This window comes from Diabrotica virgifera, chromosome 8, assembly GCF_917563875.1.
Source record: "Diabrotica virgifera virgifera chromosome 8, PGI_DIABVI_V3a".
Taxonomy (NCBI): Eukaryota; Metazoa; Arthropoda; class Insecta; order Coleoptera; family Chrysomelidae; genus Diabrotica; species Diabrotica virgifera.
Genome location: NC_065450.1, coordinates 147,202,393 through 147,223,102, shown reverse-complemented (window position 1 = coordinate 147,223,102; position 20,710 = coordinate 147,202,393). Strand labels below are relative to the sequence as shown.

General features: G+C 32.0%; 1 protein-coding gene across 1 annotated transcript in view; it reads right to left on the bottom strand.

The window, feature by feature from the left end:
* Positions 1 to 20,710, bottom strand: part of LOC114345139 (uncharacterized) — a 149,651-nt gene that overhangs the window by 85,200 nt on the left and 43,741 nt on the right. The window contains exon 4 of the mRNA XM_050659777.1: positions 1,927 to 2,084. Within this exon, the coding sequence (XP_050515734.1) occupies positions 1,927 to 2,084 (158 nt within the window). The remainder of the gene's footprint in view (positions 1 to 1,926; positions 2,085 to 20,710) is intronic.

Below are 20,710 nucleotides of genomic sequence, written 5' to 3'. Positions count from 1 at the left end.
CTTACTTTCTGTTCTTTAAAAGTGGTGTATCATCTCTATTTAAATAATGGAAACCGAGTGATTCTTTGATATTTTTTACCTGTATTATTTAAAATTATTTTTTTTTACAAAAATTACATAAACATTAGTCTTAGAAAATATCACTTTAGTTAAAATTATTTAAACGTTGACATTTAAAAAATTTTCAAAATCAAAGTCCATCTCTTCGTTAGCATTAGCTTCAATATCTTCCTCTGACACCTCAGTTATCTTAGAGTTCCCACAATTAGTACCCATGCACATGCACCCTTTGCAGAATATTGAACAACTAATTCCTATCTTCCTACAACCGCAGTTTTTTGCACATCCTTTGGTACATTTACATGCTATTTTTTCAAGCAAAGCTTGTGGTGCAGGAGCTTTGACAGTAAATACTGGAATTAATCCATATTTTGAAGTTCGACCGGCCGAGTCAACTGGATCCAAAATATTACCTATAAAAAATAAGATTCAATCATACTACACAATCACATAAAAAAGTTGTAATGAGAAATTTAAAAAATAATCCTAAAATCAAAAATCGTTGCAAGTACTTATTACATTTTGAAAAAGCATATCTTATTCAAAAATAATCCTAGAATTTTTTATAATACACCATTTTAAAGTAAACAGAATAAGATTTCTTTTTTATTATATAATATATACGTAAATTTAGAAAAAAAATTATAATGGGAAATTTAAAAAATAATCGTAAAAAATATAAAAACTCGTTAAAATTATAAAATCTTGAAAAAGATAACCTCTTTAAAAGAAGTCGTACAACATTATACAGTAGACCATTTTAAAGGTATTTGATTTCTATTCCTCTTACATGTACCATTGCATATGCCTAAAGTTACGTAGAAAAAAGTTACAGAACAATATTTGCCAAATAACAAGGAAAATTGCCCAAAATTGCTGTGAGTGGCGAACTTTGAAAAATCATATTTCGAAAACTGTAAATCCTAATGACCTCTACCAACATCATTTTAAAGAAAAAATATGTAAGTTTTTTTTCTGTGAAGCAATATCTATACCTATATCCCCGTGGACAAAAGTTATGGGACAAAAAACAAAATTTCTTTCTTTTGGGGTTCTTTGTGCTTTTTCTTTTGAATATATTTTTGTAAAAAAAAAGTGTCTTTGACTTTAAAAAGTTATATTTAGATAGGAAATTTAACCAGGAACAATTTTTATGTAGACGTGTTTGTACCGAAAGTGCATAGAACTAACCCTAATGTAACCTGTGCACAGGGACTAATTCACCCATTTCTCAAAAACGCACTCCTCTAAATGGTAGCACTCTGCGGTTTTTTCATATATAGAGATTCATTGACCATATGAAATAATAAAACCCCGTTAACGTTGTAGTTCCTTTCTATAGTACATAATCAATAGCCTACTAGTAGGATAATTTTAAATGAAAAGGATCTACAAGTAGAAATATTTTAAAGGTATATCAAGTCCACCTATTTCAAGCAGATACACTGATCTATTTGTTTTGCGATCAAATTAATATAAAAAAAAACCTGTATTGCAGTACAGTGGAACTTCGATAAGGCGGATTAATCGGGACCGCGGCCGATCCGGGTTATCGAATATCCGGGTTAGTTGTAGAATATAGTAAAAATTAATAAAATACGGTATCCTTAGAGATAAGCTCCATTATAATTGCAAAAACATGAAATATATTATGCACAGTACATGTGAATTACGTACAGTTACGTACTGTACATGTACATATACATTATTGTTCATTCCTTGGTAAAAATTTCAGTCAGTTTCGGTTGTCAATATTACGTTTTTATTATTGAAATGTTTGTCTAATGAAAATCGGTACTGGTTAGCCGGACTTCCCGGTTATCGGAGGCCGACTTAACGGGGTTCCACTGTATTAATAACTCTTACCATCTAATTCATCAGCAATATGTTGCATCAGAGCATCGTAAAACTGTAACACTTTTTCTCTATATTTGGGATCTTTTCGTCTAGCTAGGATCTTCTCCATTTCAGTTACAGGAGGCACCATCTCCACAAATTTTTCTGCCATTCTCTGATCAAACGAGCTGTAACGCAATAATACACTGTGGAAGGCACTTATGGAAAATTATAAAAAATAGTAAGACCCGTCGATTTTTAAATAAAATATGCACTTTTTAAACATAACTCTAAATATACAGGGTGATTCATGCAGGTCAAACAGTGTCCATAAGTTTTATTTTTAATTGAGCACCCTGTATATTTTTATATTTTTAAAAGCTGCTTAACAACCTGATTTCAATGAACTCTATCATATAGGGTGTATTATGAATAATACAGGGTGAAATTTTGAAATTATAAAGTGTGGAAACCAATTATGGAATAAAGTGCTTTGTGTCCTTATTTTAGAAAATTATAAACATTTCTGGGACACGTCAACTTTTAAATCCAAATGGGCGCTTTACAAACATAAATTTAAATATACAGGGTGATTCACGCAAGTACAGCATTGTCCATGATTTTTAGTTTTAATGGATCACCCTCTATATTTTTATGTTCTGAGAAGCTACTTCAAAACCTCATCTCAAAAAAGTGTTTTTTGTAGGGTCCATTATAAATAATACGGATAATATGAATAATAATAAGGTGAAATTTTGAAATTATTTATAAATTTCGTCAAGGTATTAAATGCAAAACCCAATAGATTTATACTTAGTTTAGAAAATGTATGTCTTTATTTAGCTAATTTAAAAATAATACCATTATTTACAGTATGGTAAATTATTAATTTGGAAATTGTATGTAAGTTTTTAATATCCTGGCGAAAATTATATATAATCTTAAGATTTCACCTTATATTATTCACAATAAACCCTATATAATAAACTTTTTTGATGGGAGGTGGTAAAAATATACAGGGTGACTATGCTAGACTTCCGCGATTCACCCTGTATATTTAAATTTATGTTTAAAGAGTGCATATTTGAAATTAAAAGTTGACATATCCTAGCGTTTTTTATAATTTTCTAAAATAAGATCACAAACAATTTTATTCCATAAGTGGTTTCCACACACTATAATTTCAAAATTTCACGATACCTTACGCGACGTGTTTCGTCCTCATATCAAGGACACGTCAGGGACATCTAGATGGATGTTCAGAGCGGAGTAGAATACCGTATGCCTTCGTGGTTTAATAAACTAACCAAACTTGAGTACACTAGGTACAACATCTATATGAAATAAACGAAAATATTTATCTGGTATACAAAGAAATCTCCCCAGTAGCGGACGTGAAAATGTGAATTCAAATTCAATTCACATTCACATGGATTCAGGGCTACAACTAACACAGCCACACTAAGGAGTGTGTATGTAGCTGTTTATTTAGAGAGTTGACGTCCACAGAAACTTTTTCACAAATAAAAGATACATCGAATGTGATACGCTAAATAATAATCGGTGAATAAACAAAAAAGTTATGGCCAAACGGACGATAGAATCGCTGTTTTTGAATATTGTTAATAACAATCTTATTGTTTATTAAAATTTGTTTAAATGTACGTAAACTTGAGAGCATTATTATGTTTGAATGGTGTGGGAAAAATGTTCCAGATATATTACATAGTTTTTGCAAAATTGAATTTGTTTATAAATTTTTTTGAAAAACGAGCTAATTTCTGAAGCTGGTCCAATTAATTTAGCTGAATGGATCTGAATAATCCGGGGCTTATTTCCTTCATTAAGATGTGTGCTAATAGTCCATAAAAAAAAATAGTAAAAAAAAAATACATTTATGTACAGAAAATTAGGTATTTGTTAATAAATAGCACTTTTAAGCTTATAAACAATTACAATACCTCCGTAGAAATTAAATTAAATTAAATGGAAATAAAAAATATGGAAATCTGGTTAAAATACAAAACTTTAAAAAAGGTCCTACGACCATTGGGGGCTGAAATGGCCCCTTTTTTAAATCACTGTTACGTTAATTAACAACATTAAGAGCTGAAAGTAAGAGAAACAAATATATATGCCCTCTACAGGAAACAAAAAAGAAAGGAACGGAAAAAGAGGTCCTTATAACATATCAACAGGGTGCCGGGCGGTACCGTGGTCGAAAAATTGTTTAAACAATTTTTTTTAAACAAATTCACAAAAATAATTTTTTCATTTCGACCAACCTTTTTTTAGATAATTTGGGTCATTCTGAGCCAAAAAGGTCTCTTGTCATTTTTTTCTAAAATTGATTGCTGTCGAGTTATATGCGATTAAAAGTTTGAAAAAGTCGAAAATGGCCATTTTCAAGGCTAAATAACTCAATAAAAAATTATTATTATGAAATTCAAAAAGTGGCCAAATCAACTAATTAAATTTTAAATCGCGTATAACTCGACAACAATCAATTTTAGAGAAAAATCACAAGAGACCTATTTTGCTCAGAATGTCCTAAGTTATCTAAAAAAAATTTGTTCGAAGTAAAAAAATTATTTTTGTGAATTTGTTAAAAAAAAATAGCTTAAACGATTTTTCGACAACGGCACCGCCCGGCACCCTGTGGATATGTTATAAGGACCTCTTTTTGAGTAAGTTTGTGCAAAAAAATTGAATCGGAATAATTTCACTAACGGGGGTGACGATAAATCCTGGGCTATAGCGCTAATTGTTAATAATTAAATATAACAGCTTTGTAATAAAATAATGACAAAAATATCTTCAGGACCTTAGTAGGTGTTATATAGCAGAGATCGGGAGGAGGAGGAACACCTGTCACTAATTACCGCTTGTTGACCACCTGTCCCTAATAACAGGAGGAGGAAGAGGAGGAGAAACACATGTCGCTAATTACCGCGGGAGGAGGAGGAGGAACATATGTCGCTCATTACAGCTATTGACCACTTGTCCCTAATAATAGGAGGAGGAACACCTGTCCTTAATTATCATACAGCTATTGACCACCTGTCACTAATAATTTGCGTTCATACCACCTGTCACTAATTTGCGTGTCTACCAAATGTCACTAATTTGCGTGTCTACCACCTGTCCCTAATAATAGGAGGAGGAACACCTGTCCATAATTATCATACAGCTGTTGACCACCCGTCCCATTTTTTATAGAGAACATATGCAGGACATCTGTTGACCCATTTGCTTTATGTACCATGTGAAATTTATATAATGGCTCACAAACTTAAAAAAAATCGAATCAAGATTCAAAATAATAAAGCTTATGGTACCCTAATGGATATCCTTCCTTAAAAGTTATCCTAAAAAAAGCCACTTTTTGACATAAGAGTCCAAATCCAATGCATCCAAAAAAATATTAATTTTTAAAACAGAGATTCATTAAGATATTTTTTTATATCACTATCAAGATTCAAAATAATAAAGCTTATGGTATGCCAATGGTTATACTTCCCTAAAAGTTATCCTTAAAAGAAGCCACTTTTCGACATAAAAGTCCTAGTACAACTCACCCAAAAATTATTCATTTTTAAAACAGAGATTCTTAAAAACATTTTTACTATCAAAATAATAAACCCTTGAATTAATATAGGATTGTCGATTGTGGTTCATGAAAGTTTTAAGAATACACAGCCAAAAATTGTTAATCCTGTGCTAGATATAAAGCATAGAAATAAAATACATTGTTAAAAACATTTTTTTCTTTATTACTTTATTAAATTTGTGGGAACTGTGTCTTAACAAGAAAACAGCTGCTTTGCAAAAAAGAGCATATGTTAATATTTTATACACTTGCATTTACCAATATTTACTGTAATCTTAACAAAGAATTTACTAAAAACCACCTGTTAGTTTTTTATACAATTCATACTTGTCCAGATGCAAGATGCAGGCTCATTTGTCTCCAATTTATACAATACATGCAATCGTTAGTGAACCCTGTCTTTAAAATAATAGTAGTTCCTACATTATGTACTTCCCATCAGGTGTCATACCTCAAGTAAACAAGTTAGCAAAAATAATATGGGTAGCAGATGGGGAATAAGATAATTATTAAAGTTCATATTTTCACATAAATTACCTTTAGGAAGAGATTAGTAGGGAGTGGTCATGCCTCAAGTCAGTTAGCAAAAAGGTATATGGGTGCCAGATGGCGAATAAGATAATTATTAAATTTCATATTTTTACAAAAATTATCTTTAAGAAGAAATGAGTAGGGAGTGGGTTGCTGTAACAAAATAGGGCTTGTTTTTCATTGGTTGTATTACAAAGCTAGCTAAGCAATTCTAAGTGGGAAACAGGAGTAGGAAAGGGTCCTATAAAATAATATGTATGCAATTGTATTAGTAGTTTACAGTAAAAGACTTCAACGCAGTTCCATTTTAAGAAGTACGAGTTTTCAGTGAAACACAGTTCAAAATGAAAGGAGAGAAATTTATTGTGCCTACCAATGGAAAGACGTCTGCTAAAATCATAACTCATTTTTGGAAATCTCGTAATTCTGAGGAGTTTACCAGTGTTAACACCAGTTGTGAACTTGTAGAAGGTGATCCTGCAACGCATCGCCCATTGGGATATAAAGAGTTCCAGCAACAAGTATCCTGTTCTTCGACTCCAACGCAACCCCTAATGGTAACAAAATATGATAACGTATCATCTGACAACAGTTATTCGATGATGAAAAAATACCACAAGTGTCAATTAGTAAATTAAACGGGTCATTACATGAAGGTGATAATTTAAATTCTACAACAAACTATGACAGCATAGATAAAAAAGTAGAAAATTTTGATAACGAGGTGAAAAAATTACTAACCGAATTTGTGAAAGCGAATGAAAAGTTTCTAATCGAATATAGAAACCAACGAGAAGTTATAATGAAAAAACTGGCGAGCTATGAAAAGAAGAATAGGAGGGCTAACCGTACCTTGGACGTTCTAAACAAGAAAATAGGTGACTCTACCAAACTTTTAACAAGTATACATTCATGTCAATGAGTGAAAGTCCAACCAGGAAGATTTTAATACAGTGAAATTTGTGATGTATAATTTCAAGAAATTTGTGAGTGAAAAATGAGTGCATTATAATATGCAAAATTGATTCATCTATTCTTACTTGTTTCGAACTTCTATCGAAGATGATAGAAGTTCGAACCAAATAAGAATAGATGAATTACTTTGAATATTATAATGCACACATTTTTCACTCACAAATTTCTTGAAATTATACATCACAAATTTCACTGTATTAAAATCTTCCTGGTTGGACTTTCACTCATTGACATGAATGTATAGTTGTTAAAAGTTTGGTAGAGTCACCTATTTTCTTGTTTAGAACGTCCAAGGTACGGTCAGCCCTCTTCTTCTTCTTTTCATAGCTCGCCAGTTTTTTCATTAAAACTTCTCGTTGGTTTCTATATTCGATTAGAAACTTTTCATTTGCTTTCACAAATTCTGTTAGTAATTTTTTCACCTCGTTATCAAAATTTTCTACTTTTTTATCAATGCTGACATAGTTTGTTGTGGAATTTAAATTATCACCTTCATGTAATGTCCCGTTTAATTCACTAATTGACACTTGTGGTATTTCTTCATCATCGGAATCACGATGGTCAGATGATACATTATCATATTTTGTTACCATAAGGGGTTGCGTTGGAGTCGAAGAACAGGATACTTGTTGCTGAAACTCTTTATATTCCAATGGGCGATGCGCTGCAGGATCACCTTCTACAAGTTCACAACTCGTGTTAACACTGGTAAACTCCTCAGAATTGGGAGATTTCCGAAAATGAGATATGATTTTAGCAGACGTCTTTCCATTGGTAGGCACAATAAATTTCTCTCCTTTCATTTTGAACTGTGTTTCTCTGAAAACTCGTACTTTTTAAAATTGAACCGCGTTGAAGTCTCTTACTGTAAACTACTAATACAATTGCATACATATTATTTTATAGGACCCTTTCCTACTCCTGTTTCCCACTTAAAATTGCTTAGCTATCTTTGTAATACAACCAATGAAAAACAAGCCATATTTTGTTACAGCAACCCATTCCCTACTCATTTCTTCTTAAAGGTAATTTTTGTAAAAATATGAAATTTAATAATTATCTTATTCGCCATCTGGCACCCATATAACTTTTTGCTAACTTACTTGAGGCATGACCACTCCCTACTAATCTCTTCCTAAAGGTAATTTATGTGAAAATATGAACTTTAATAATTATCTTATTCCCCATCTGCTACCCATATTATTTTTGCTAACTTGTTTACTTAAGGTATGACACCTGATGGGAAGTACATAATGTAGGAACTACTATTATTTTAAACACAGGTTTCACTAACAATTGCATGTATTGTATAAATTGGAAACAAATGAGCCTGCATCTTGCATCTGGACAAGTATGAATTATATAAAAAACTAACAGGTGGTTTATAGCAAATTCTTTGTTAAGATTACAGTAAATATTGGTAAATGCATGTGAACAAGTAATAAGTGTATAAAATAATAACATATGCTCTTTTTTGCAAAGCAGCTGTTTTCTTGTTAAGATACAGTTCCCACAAATTTAGTAAAGTAATAAAGAAAAAAATGTTTTTAACAATGTATTTTATTTCTATGCTTTATATCTAGCACAGGATTAATAACTTTGGCTGTGTATTCTTAAAACTTTCATGAACCACAATCGACAATCCTATATTAATTAAAGGGTTTATTATTTTGATAGTAAAAATGTTTTTAAGAATCTCTGTTTTAAAAATTAATAATTTTTGGGTGAGTTGGACTTGAGACTTTTATGTCGAAAAGTGGCTTCTTTTAAGGATAACTTTTAGGGAAGTATAACCATTGGCACACCATAAGCTTTATTATTTTGAATCTTGATAGTGATATAAAAAAATATCTTAATGAATCTCTGTTTTAAAAATTAATATTTTTTTGGATACATTGGATTTGGACTCTTATGTCAAAAAGTGGCTTTTTTTAGGATAACTTTTAAGGAAGGATATCCATTAGGGTACCATAAGCTTTATTATTTTGAATCTTGATTAAATTTTTTTTAAATTTGTAAGCCTTTATATAAATTGCACATGGTACATAAAGCAAATGGGTGAACAGATGTCCTGCATATGTTCTCTATAAAAAATGGGACGGGTGGTCAACAGCTGTATGATAATTATGGACAGGTGTTCCTCCTTCTATTATTAGGGACAGGTGGTAGACACGCAAATTAGTGACATGTGGTAGACACGCAAATTAGAGACAGGTAGTATGCACGCAAATTATTAGTGACAGGTGGTCAATACCTGTATGATAATTAAGGACAGGTGTTCATCCTCCTATTATTACGGACAGGTGGTCCATAGCTGTAATTAGCGACAGATGTTCCTCCACCTCTTCCCGCGGTAATTAGCGAGGTGTTTCTCCTCCTCCTCCTCCTCCTGTTATTAGGGACAGGTGGTCAACAAGCGGTAATTAGTGACAGGTGTTCCTCCTCCTCCCGATCTCCGCTATATAACACCTACTAAGGTCCTGAAGAGATTTTTGTAATTATTTTATTACAAAGCTGTTATTTTTAAAAAAATACCAAGTTTCTTGTAAAAGGTATATATTAAAATACCCTAAATAAGGGTCACAATACAAAACGTTTTCGGATTAAAGAATCCATCATCAGTGTTTAAAAGCCCTAAAATTATATATAACCTAATTAAATGAGATAAAAGTTAAAATTGACAGAGGTTTTCAAGAACAAGAGGTCATACTTACAAAATTTGCATGCCTGAGCCACCAAAATGTATCGGGTAAAAACCCTTTAAGTGTAAATAATAAGGATGTTTTACATATTTATATAATCTCTTATCTATATCATCCAATGAATTTTATATAAATATGAAAAACATCCTTATTATTTACATTTAAAGGGTTTTTACCCGATACATTTTGGTGGCTCAGGCATGCAAATTTTGTAAGTATGACCTCTTGTTCTTGAAAACCTCTGTCAATTTTAACTTTTATCTCATTTAATTAGGTTATACTTAATTTTAGGGCTTTTAAACACTGATGGTGGATTCTTTAATCCGAAAACGTTTTGTATTGTGACCCTTATTTAGGGTATTTTAATATATACCTTTTACAAGAAACTTGGTATTTTTGTGATTTATGGTATACAGCCAGCTACAGGAAGTTTATTTTCCTCGTGGATTCTGTTATTTTTAATTATTAACAATTAGCGCTATAGCCCAGGATGTATCGTCACCCCCGTTAGTGAAATTATTCCCATTCAATTTTTTTGCACAAACTTACTCAAAAAGAGGTCCTTATAACATATCCACAGGGTGCCGGGCGGTGCCGTGGTCGAAAAATTGTTTAAGCTATTTTTTTAACAAATTCACAAAAATAATTTTTTTACTTCGAACAAATTTTTTTAGATAACTTGGGACATTATGAGCAAAATAGGTCTCTTGTGATTTTTCTCTAAAATTGATTGTTGTCGAGTTATACGGATTTAAAATTTAAAAAATGCGAAAATGTCCATATAACTCGGCAACAATCAATTTTAGAGAAAAATCACAAGAGACCTTTTTTACTCAGAATAACCTTTTTAAGTTTTTTTTATTGGCTTTAGGATTAGACCATGCGGCCAGAAACAAAGTAAATAGTACATACATAAATATAATATATCTTATCTAAAATATCTAATTAAGGTTATTTAAATCTGACCGACCATTTTGTTAAGAATATATATAATAAACCTTTTATTTTCAAAGTGAGTTTTTGCTAAATTAATCTTAATAAAAATTTTGGGATAAGGACAAGGGTCACACTTTTCTCATTCAAGGGTTTTTCTTTTTTCTTAATAATTATTAATTACCTATATACCCACCCCACACGGTAAGACAGGCATGTAGCCAATCAAAAGGAAAGACATTTAAGACCTTTTGAAGTTCGTAATAATTTTTAACCGAGTTATTAAGCCTTGAAAATGGCCATTTTCTCATTTTTCAAATTTTTAGTCGAATATAACTCGACAACAATCAATTTTAGAAAAAATGACAAGAGAACTTTTTTGCTGAGAATGACCCAAATTATCTAAAAAAATATTGTTCGAAATGAAAAAATTATTTTTGTGAATTTGTTTTAAAAAATTGTATAATTTCGCTAGCGGGGGCGACGATACAGCTCGGTCTATTAGGTTCTACTATTTAAGTTATAGACTCGTATCGTGCCTAAAATGATAACCAAATTTCACTTATACCGGCTGTTAGTGTAGTAGCGCGCGAATTCGTTCTCATTCGTCTACGCCCACTATTTTTTACTCTAGTCGGAACGCAAAATACTCTTTGTTTATAACACTCCTGTTTAAACAATTTGTAATATTTTTCTTGCTAAAAATTTTGTTAAAAACTTTGACTTTTCTTATAAAAGATTAGTTAATTTCATCTCTTAATGTGGTTAATTAACGTAACAGTAATTTTTTTAAAAAGGGGTAATCTCAGCGCCCAAGGGTCGTACGACCTTTATTTTTTTTTTGGAAGTTGTGTATTTTAACCATAGGTCTGGATCCCGCGTATGAAAAAAAGTTGATTAATACCAAGTTGAAAATTTGTTAATAGCTTAAGGGTGTCTAGTCGGACAAACTTTAATATATAGGAACACTGGAACAGGGGAAGTTTTAATTGTGGAACAGGTTAAAAATTTCGAACGATCAGTCCACGAAAACGTCACATGTATTTTATCCGACAGAACTTCCAATTGATTTGTTACCCTTTAATTAAACTCTCATGCAAAAATCAGGCTGCTATTTATCACCAAATGGGAATTATAATGAGTGGAACACGTAGAATATTTCAAATGACAGGAGTTATGACAGGTGATAAATATCAGTCTGATTTTTGCATGAGAGTTTAATGAAAGGGTAACAAATCAATTGAAAGTTCTGTCGGACAAAACACATGTAACGTTTTCGTGGTCTGACCGTTCCAAATTTTTAACCTGTTCCACAATTAAAACTTCCCCTTTTCCAGTGTTCCCATATATCAAAGTCTGTCCGACTAGATACCCTTAAGCTATTAACAAATTTTCAACTTGCTATTAATCAAGGTTTTTTCATGCGCGGGATCCAGACCTACCAGGTTTCCGTAATTTTTATTCCCATTTAATTTGATCTACTTTCTACGGAGTTATTGTAATTGTTTATTAGCTTAAAAAGTGATATTTATTAACAAATAATTTTGTGTACATAAATGTTTTTTTTTTCATACGCTATTAGTATACATCTTAGCGAAGGAAATAAGCCCCGGATTATTGAGATCCATTCATCCAAATTAACTGGACCAGCTTCAGAAATTAGCTCGTTTTTCAAAAAATTTTATAAACAAATTCAATTTTGCAAAACCTATTTAACAGATCTGGACCATTTTTTCACACCATTCAAAAACCATAATTAGTCCGTTCTTTAACGGTAAAATATTGCGAAACCTCTCAATTTTAAAGAACCGCTTGGATTGACATAAAATTTGGCATACAGATAGCTAACAAGTCAAAGAAAAAAAGTGATATTGTGCCGATATGTGCTTTTGCCCTGGGGGTGGTTTTCACCCCCTCTTGGGGGGTGAAAAAAGATTCGTCCAAAGAAAGTCAGGAAATGGATAAACTGGCTAATTTTAAGTAACTTTTGTTCTATAGAGTTTTTTCACTAAGTCAATACTTTTCGAGTTATTTGGCAGTGAATATGTTCATTTTTTCAACAAAATAACCACGCTTTTAGACGGTTTTTCGCAAATAACTGAAATAATAAGTATTTTGTCGAAAAAACATTCTTAGCAAAAATATAGCCTGTAAATGATTTAAAAAATGGTGTATACATCACGTCTCTACACCTAGTAGAAGCAGAGATATAGCTAATGAAAAATGGGTTCATATTCGTCAAATTCCAAATGGAATACTTTAACGTGAAATAACCAAAAATGAAGCACATTTCGGGGAAAACTCATTAAAACTTATTTAAAGTGATTAAAAAAGCTTCATTTGTGTTTTATAAAAAAAATATCTAGCATCAAAATTAAACAAGTTACGCTCAAAATATAGTTAGTCCCTTTTGGTTTTGGTAAAAAAATCGAGAAAATCACCCCCTAATTAGTATCTTAAATGAACTTAATCGTTACGACTTCACAAGTTTCTTGACTCGTGTATATATTGTTTGTATGATCTGTAAGTTTCATCGGTTCAAAGTCCTTATTATTGAAAGGGCTGTAGTTAAAACGGGTTGAACGAGTCACTGATCACGAATGTATGCAAATTTAGAAACACCAAATCTTAATACATTTTTGTCTAACAGAAAAACAAAAAAATACATGATATTCAGAAAAGCAAATCTGACTTTGTTCGTTTTTCGAGATTTTTGGTATCTCTAACAAGTTATTTTGATAAAAGCATATTTTTAAAAATTTAAATTTTTAAAAATTTTAATATGAAACCAAATTTTTTCAAAAATAAGCACTTTGAATCGATGAAACTTACAGATCATATAAACACAACATAAGTAAAATAATTTGTGGAGCGGTAACGATTAATTTCATTTTTGCTAATTAGGGGTTGGTCTTCCGATTTTTTTTTTGCAAAAACAAAAGGGACCAACTTTATTTTGAGCGTAACTTACTTAAATTTAATGCTAGAAACTTTTTGTAAAAACAGAAATAAAGGTTTTTTAAACACTTTAAAAAGGTTATAATGGGTTTTCCCCAAAAAGTGCTTAATTTTTTGGATATTTCACGTCGAAATATTCTATTTGAAATTTGGTGAATATGAATATATTTTACATTGGCTATAACTCTGGTTCTACGAGATCCAGAGACCTAACGCGTACACCATTTTTTTAAATTTTTTATAAGCTATATTTTTCTAAGAACGTTTTTTTCGACAAAATACTTATTTTTTGAGTTATTTGCGAAAAATCGTCTAAAAATGTGGTTATTTTGTTGAAAAATGAACATATTCACTCGCAAATAACTCGAAAAGTGTTGACTTGGCGAAAAAGCTCCATAGAACAAAAGATACTTAAAATTAGTCAGTTTACCCATTTCCGGACTTATTTTGGACATATATTTTTTCACCCTTGAGAGGGGGTTAAAGTCACCCCCAGGGCAAAAGCACGCATCGGCACAATATCACTTTTACGCATGCCAAAATTCATGTCAATCTAAGCGGTTCTTTAAAATTTAGAGCAAAAACCGTGAAAGAATGGACTAAATACCCTCATGTTTAGGTACATTTAAACAAAGGGCCTAGCTGGGTAAGATGGTGAAAAGTGCCCCCAACCCAATTTAAATTCCATATAGACCACTTTTTAGCACATATAGAGGAACTCACTTTCTGAAATTTTTAGCCCCCTAGGTGGTCACGTGACCCCCCTAGAGCCTAATTAGGCTTTTTATGTTTTTATTTTTTCTCTCAGCCGCATCAAGAGCTAGCCAAAAACTTTATTTAAAAAAGTTGTAAGTTTCAAAAAGATCTAGATGAAAAATTTTTTTTTTATTTATTTGGCGGGAAATTCGAATTTTTAGAACAATTTTAAATTTTAAATACCTCTGAAAAAAAAACTAAGACACTCGTTTTTACGAAAATTAATTATAATGTGTATTTTTTAACAATTTTTCACCCTTAATTTTTTCAGATTTTTAAAATTGGTGAAACGTACCTTTAAAAATAAAAAACCGCATTTTTTCGGTTTTTTTTTTCGTTTTTTGATACAATTTTATACATATTTTTCAAAAAATTTAACACCGTCACTAGAATAGGTAAAAAACTGAAAAATAATTGGGGTTTGCTTAATAAAAATTTTTTGTAACGATATCCATTTTCAAGATACAGGGCGTTGAAGAAAACAAAATTTTACATATTTTTTACGATTTTGCCGAAACTACTGGCAACATTGTAATAAAACTTGGCGGGTTTTAAGAGGTAGTTGTTGCGCATGTTATGACATACAACTAAGGATTTGATATTCATCATTGGCGCGCATAGGGGTAATGGTCTGAAATTTTCAAAGAAAAAAGATAGTACGCCACTGACATATTTCAAATTAACTATCATTTTTCAATTCCTCGTTCAATTTTCAATAAAAAATCTATCTTCTCATTTTTTCATACGACGTGCCGTTTTGCTGCAAAAAATAAAATATCTTAACGCTTCCAAAGTATTCGAATTAATTTTGATAATAATGGATGTATGAGTTTATTATTATTATATATGTAGATGTAGAAAGTACTAGAAGTTCGAATACTTTGTAAGGGTTAAGATCTTTTATTTTTTGAATAAAAATGGCGCGTCGGATGAAAAAATAAGAAGATACATTTTTTGTCACAAATTGAACGGGAAATTCAAAAACCATTGTTAATTTGAAATATGTCAGTGGCGTACTATCTTTATTCTTTAAAAAGTTCAGACCATTACCCTATGCGCGCCAATGATGAATATCAAATCGTTAATTGTATGTCAAAACATGCACAATAACTACCTCTTAAATCCCGCCAAGTTTTATTACAATGTTGCCAGTAGTTTCAGCAAAATCGTAAAAAATGTGTAAAATTTTGTTTTCTTCAACGCCCTGTATCTTGAAAATCGATGGCGTTACAAAAAATTTTTATTAAGCAAACCCCAATTATTTTTCAGTTTTTACCTATTCTAGTGACAGTGTTACCTTTTTTGAAAAATATGTATAAAATTGTATCAAAAAACGAAAAAAAAAACCGAAATAACGCGGTTTTTATTTTTAAAGGTACGTTTCACCAATTTTAAAAATCTGAAAATATTCAGCGTGAAAGACTGTGCAAAAATACACATTATAATTGATTTTCGTAAAAACGAGTGTCTTAGTTTTTTTTTCAGAGTTATTTAAAAGTTTAAAATTGTTCTAAAAATTCGAATTTCCCGCCAAAAAATAAAAAAAAATTTTTTTCATATAGATCTTTTTGAAATTTACAACTTTTTTAAATAAATTTTTTGGCTAGCTCTTGATGCGGCTGAGATAAAAAATAAAAACATAAAATGCCTAATTAGGCTCTAGGGGGGTCACGTGACCACCTAGGGGGCTAAAAATTTCAGAAAGTGAGTTCCTCTATATGTGCTAAAAAGTGGCCTATATGGAATTTAAATCGAGCTGGGGACACTTTTTACCATCTTACCCGGCTAGGCCCTTTTAATAAGCAATAAAATTGTTACTGTCAATATTCAAAAACAGCGATTTTGTCGTCCGTTTTGCAATAACTTTTTTGTTTATTAACCGATTTTCATTTAGCGTATCTCATTCGATGTATCTTTTTTCTGACAAAGTTACCTGTGGACGTCAAATCTCTAAATAAACAAGCTTTAAGTTACGAGCAAAAAACTAAGTTGGACGAGTTATTGTTTATTATAAAATTGTTTCACTAAAAATTGATGAATCCCAAGATGGTAGTATTTTTGTAATATCTCATACTACACATTTCTACTGTCACTGTCAAACCCCGTCTTTTCGGTTATATCGAGTAAAAACCTAACTTGATTGGCCTATAACATTTTTTATTGTACGAGGTGATGTTGCTCCATCATGTTGAAACCACATGTTTCACTTGATGAAGTGAACATCCTCTAAGAATCCAAGCAACTCGTCTGTTAAAAATGTATGATAATACTCATTGCCTTAATAAAAAACAATTTCATGCCTCCCATTAAATGAAGTTAGCTTAATTATTTTCTTACTATCTTCTCAGTAAATCTTATTATATGTACCTTTTTTGTATGTGTAATATACAGAGTAAAAAATACGCATATAACTGGTTTTACTTTAGTGTAAGTGTAGGGCTCGGTTTTAGGCTTTAGTTAAAAATTTTGTATTTTGGTGGCGGAGCCCGTTTAAGTGTTCCCCACCAAAAAAATTATGGAACCGCTGATCTAGAAGTTTTAGTGAAAAATATGCAGTTCACACGAGTTAAAAAGAAAAACTAAAATAGTACTATTTATCAAGTAATTATCTAGGAGAAACCAAAAACACAAAAAGCTGCAAATTAACACAAAATCTTGACAGGAGAAAAAAAGAATAACGACATAACACCGAGCATAACGCCTAAAGACTGGGAACAATATTTTACAGAACTTTCAGTAAAGAAGAGTAAAAATGGATGTAAACAGCTGAATGAACAAAGCACCCGGACCAGAAGATATATATTCAGAAAATTGTTTAAGTACGGAATGAACAACCCAGATAGCACAAGTACGTTTTATGGACATCCAATGGACGTACATCTATGTACATTGGAACGTCCAATGGACGTCCCACTAAGGTACAATGGACATCCGATGGACGTCCAACGAACGTCCAGAGTTCACAAAATTGGACGTCCATAGAACGTCCGCTACAAACGTACAGTGTACGTTGTTGAAGGTTTCAGTGTACATTTTATGTACATTCAATGTACATCTGATGTACATTCAATGTACGTCTTATGGACATGTTTGTAGGGCACTTTTCAGAAAGCAATCTGTGTCCATAATTTTTTGAATACATACATAGCAAACAGCCTTTGGTATAGGAAATAGTTCCTATAATACTAAACTTATACTTTAAAATATTACACAAAATACCTTTTTTATTTCTCTTTATTATAACTTTATTATGTATAGTTTATTATAGGAACTTCATTAATGCACGACTGCACTTGCACGATAAACAGCAAACACAAAGATATCACAATGTATTATATTGTATGTAATAACTTAATAAAGACAAAATTCAGATAATGACGCCCTATGATGCATGCACATTAAAAGAGGTTTATTTCTGTTCTCTTCCTTCCAATTTCCAAACATTATTTCTTAGAACTTAGAGTCAGTACGGTTGTATATTGCAAGCGGGTTTGCCATTCTGTGAATTATCATAAATAAATCCTCCTTCAGTATTCCACAACAATTGCAGCGATAATCTCCTAAAAGTACCTGCCTAGTACTACCTTTTACGACCGATATCGTGAAGAGCGACAACGTTGTCAAGAAGATTCTCATTTAGTTTGGCGGGAAATTTAACAGTTAATACAAAATGCACATTTAAGATTTAAATTGGTAGTGTCTAGTTATTGTAAGTTCTATAATTACCGATGTGCGATGTAGCTCCGTTATTCTGAAAAAGTTTACCATCGTTTTATCATCATCTAATATTATATATAGGTTTAATTAAAATAATTTTAGTGGTTCAGTGTTTTAATTCGATGATGAAAAAATATGTGACTACATTTATTAGAAGCTTCTTGTATTCTACTAATAATATTGCTTTGATTAAAACAAGAAGCTATATATAATTACTCATAATAATAGTCGCATTTTGTGTAAAATCTCCATGGACCACAAAAGGATGTCCAATGTACGTTGAATTCAAACGTCCGATGGACGTCGCGTAATGGACGTACATAGTACGTCCAGTTTTGATCCATGGACGTTTGGACTTTAAATGTACGTTATATGGACGTCCATCGGACGTTGTGTGCTATATGGGAAATGATCGAACCCCTTCAGCAACTATTTCAAGGATTCATAAACACAAGCGAAATTCCTATGGGGTGGAAAAATATCTCAGTGCTATATATCATCATCTAACCAATTTACGTTCATTGCTGGACATAGGTCTCCCTGAATTGTTTCCACACCTCACGGTTTTGTGCTGATTGTTGCCAGTTTTTACTAATTCGCCTGATATAATCTGTCCATCGTGTAAGTGGTCTTCCTCTACTGCGTTTATCTTTTCTTGGTCTCCATTCCATTAGCTTTCGTGTCCATTTTGAGTCAGAGGCGTGCGGTCCATGGAAGCGGGGGAAGCACCGCTTCATATTATATACTTCGATGTAACAAAATATATTATTGACTAATATTTAATTATCAAAAGTTTTCCCCAATCCCAGTAATGTACATATTATTACCTATGGGCCATTCCACGAACATACGCCTGTTTTGGATTACTTCGACAACGAATATTTTACTGTGCAACATAAGAAGTACGAAAGTAAATGGCGCTAATACTTATTCCAATAAACAACAATGTAATTTGCAATTTATTTTCGTTCTTCTTATTTTGCACCGTAAAATATTCGTTGTCGAAGTAATCCAAAACAGGCGTATGTTCGTGGAATAAGGTATAGGCAATATGCATTGAAAAATATTAAAAATTAATCGCATAGGAAGGAACTCAATATGCGCTATGCACACAATTCAACTATTCGGTCCACCCCTGACAGAAGCGCATCTCAAAATCGCCGCTTGTCATGCAGTTGTCCCGTATAAAAATTTGTCAGGGTTCAATGATGGCACACACTAGTCGCGCGAATTTTGGTACCCTGCAGAAGCGATCGTTCGATCGCCTTCCAAGAGTGGGATGATCTGACTGTTACTGCTTCTAAGGGGTGCTTATTTAGGTACATACATTCGCTTAAAGAATATTTCGATTTAAATTTTTTGCAGAGATTTTTCCTTTTACTGATCTTGTATTTGACATTTTACAGATGAAGTCAATTGACATTGCATTTTGTATAAGACAAATTGATGACTTTATTAACACGATAATTAAAAAACGAGAGCAGTTTAAAAATATTTGGGATAAAACTGAAACTATGGGGTTTGAACATGAAAGAAAAAGAATGAAGATTGATAATGTCGACAACACAGAGACCTTTTGATAACATTCTACAAAAAATGAATTTTCGCTTTCAAAATTTTAACGAATTAAAATTTGTAGAATTTTATAATATATTCTTATTTAATATTTCTAATTATAATTCATCAAAATTTCCCACAGAGGAATTTATTTCACTACGATTAAATAATGAAAATATTTTGATATGCCAGCTTTGCATTATAAGTTAAGTGTTGTTTATGAAACAACTCACATTAGTGATAAAGATATACTCAGAAATCTGGGTATTTGTTATAACTACTGGTTTAAAAAAGTCCCTGTGTGAAGTGTCCAAGTTGTGTGAATTACTACAAACTATCCCAGTCACAAGTGCATCAGTTGAACGAAGTTTTTCAGTATTAAAATGCATTAAAAGTTTTACAAGAAATTCAACAAGCGAAGACAGACTTTACAAGTCCATTGAAAAGACCGAATTCAACAATTATCAGAAGTTGATAGGAGAATAGAGCTCAAGTATAAATAAGTGTCATATTGTTGAAAGTTGTGTGTTGTGGAAAATGCCTCGTAATTAAAAAAAACATTTAAATAGATCTCTTCTTTAGGAAACGAAGCCCGGAGCGAGGACTTAAGGCCCGAGCAAGCAATACAGATCAATGATAGGTCACTATAGTCACTAGAAAGATCGGCAATAGAGTGCCTCACGCATTGATCGGGGTAGGATTTAGTGTGTGACTCCTTGTACCCAGGACGTCTCACATAAGCACTTTGCTGATAGAGAGCCCTTATAGCATCAGAGTGTTATCAGGTGGGAAGTGGCTCGACCCTCGACCCATAAGAAAATATTTTTATATCCTTATTGAATCTCTTCCCCTTTAGAAAAAGTCACCGCACGCCACTGTCTTGAGTCCTTCAGCCTGGCGACGTGTCCTGCCCAGTTCCATTTGAGCTTGGTGACACGTTCTGTAACATCGGTGATACCGGTTCTTTGCCTGAGATCTTCATTTATTTTATCCCCTAGGGTTACGTCCAGCATGGATCTTTCCATACGCCTTTGAGCAACCCTCATTTTCGACACTGTTGCCTTGGTTAGAGTCA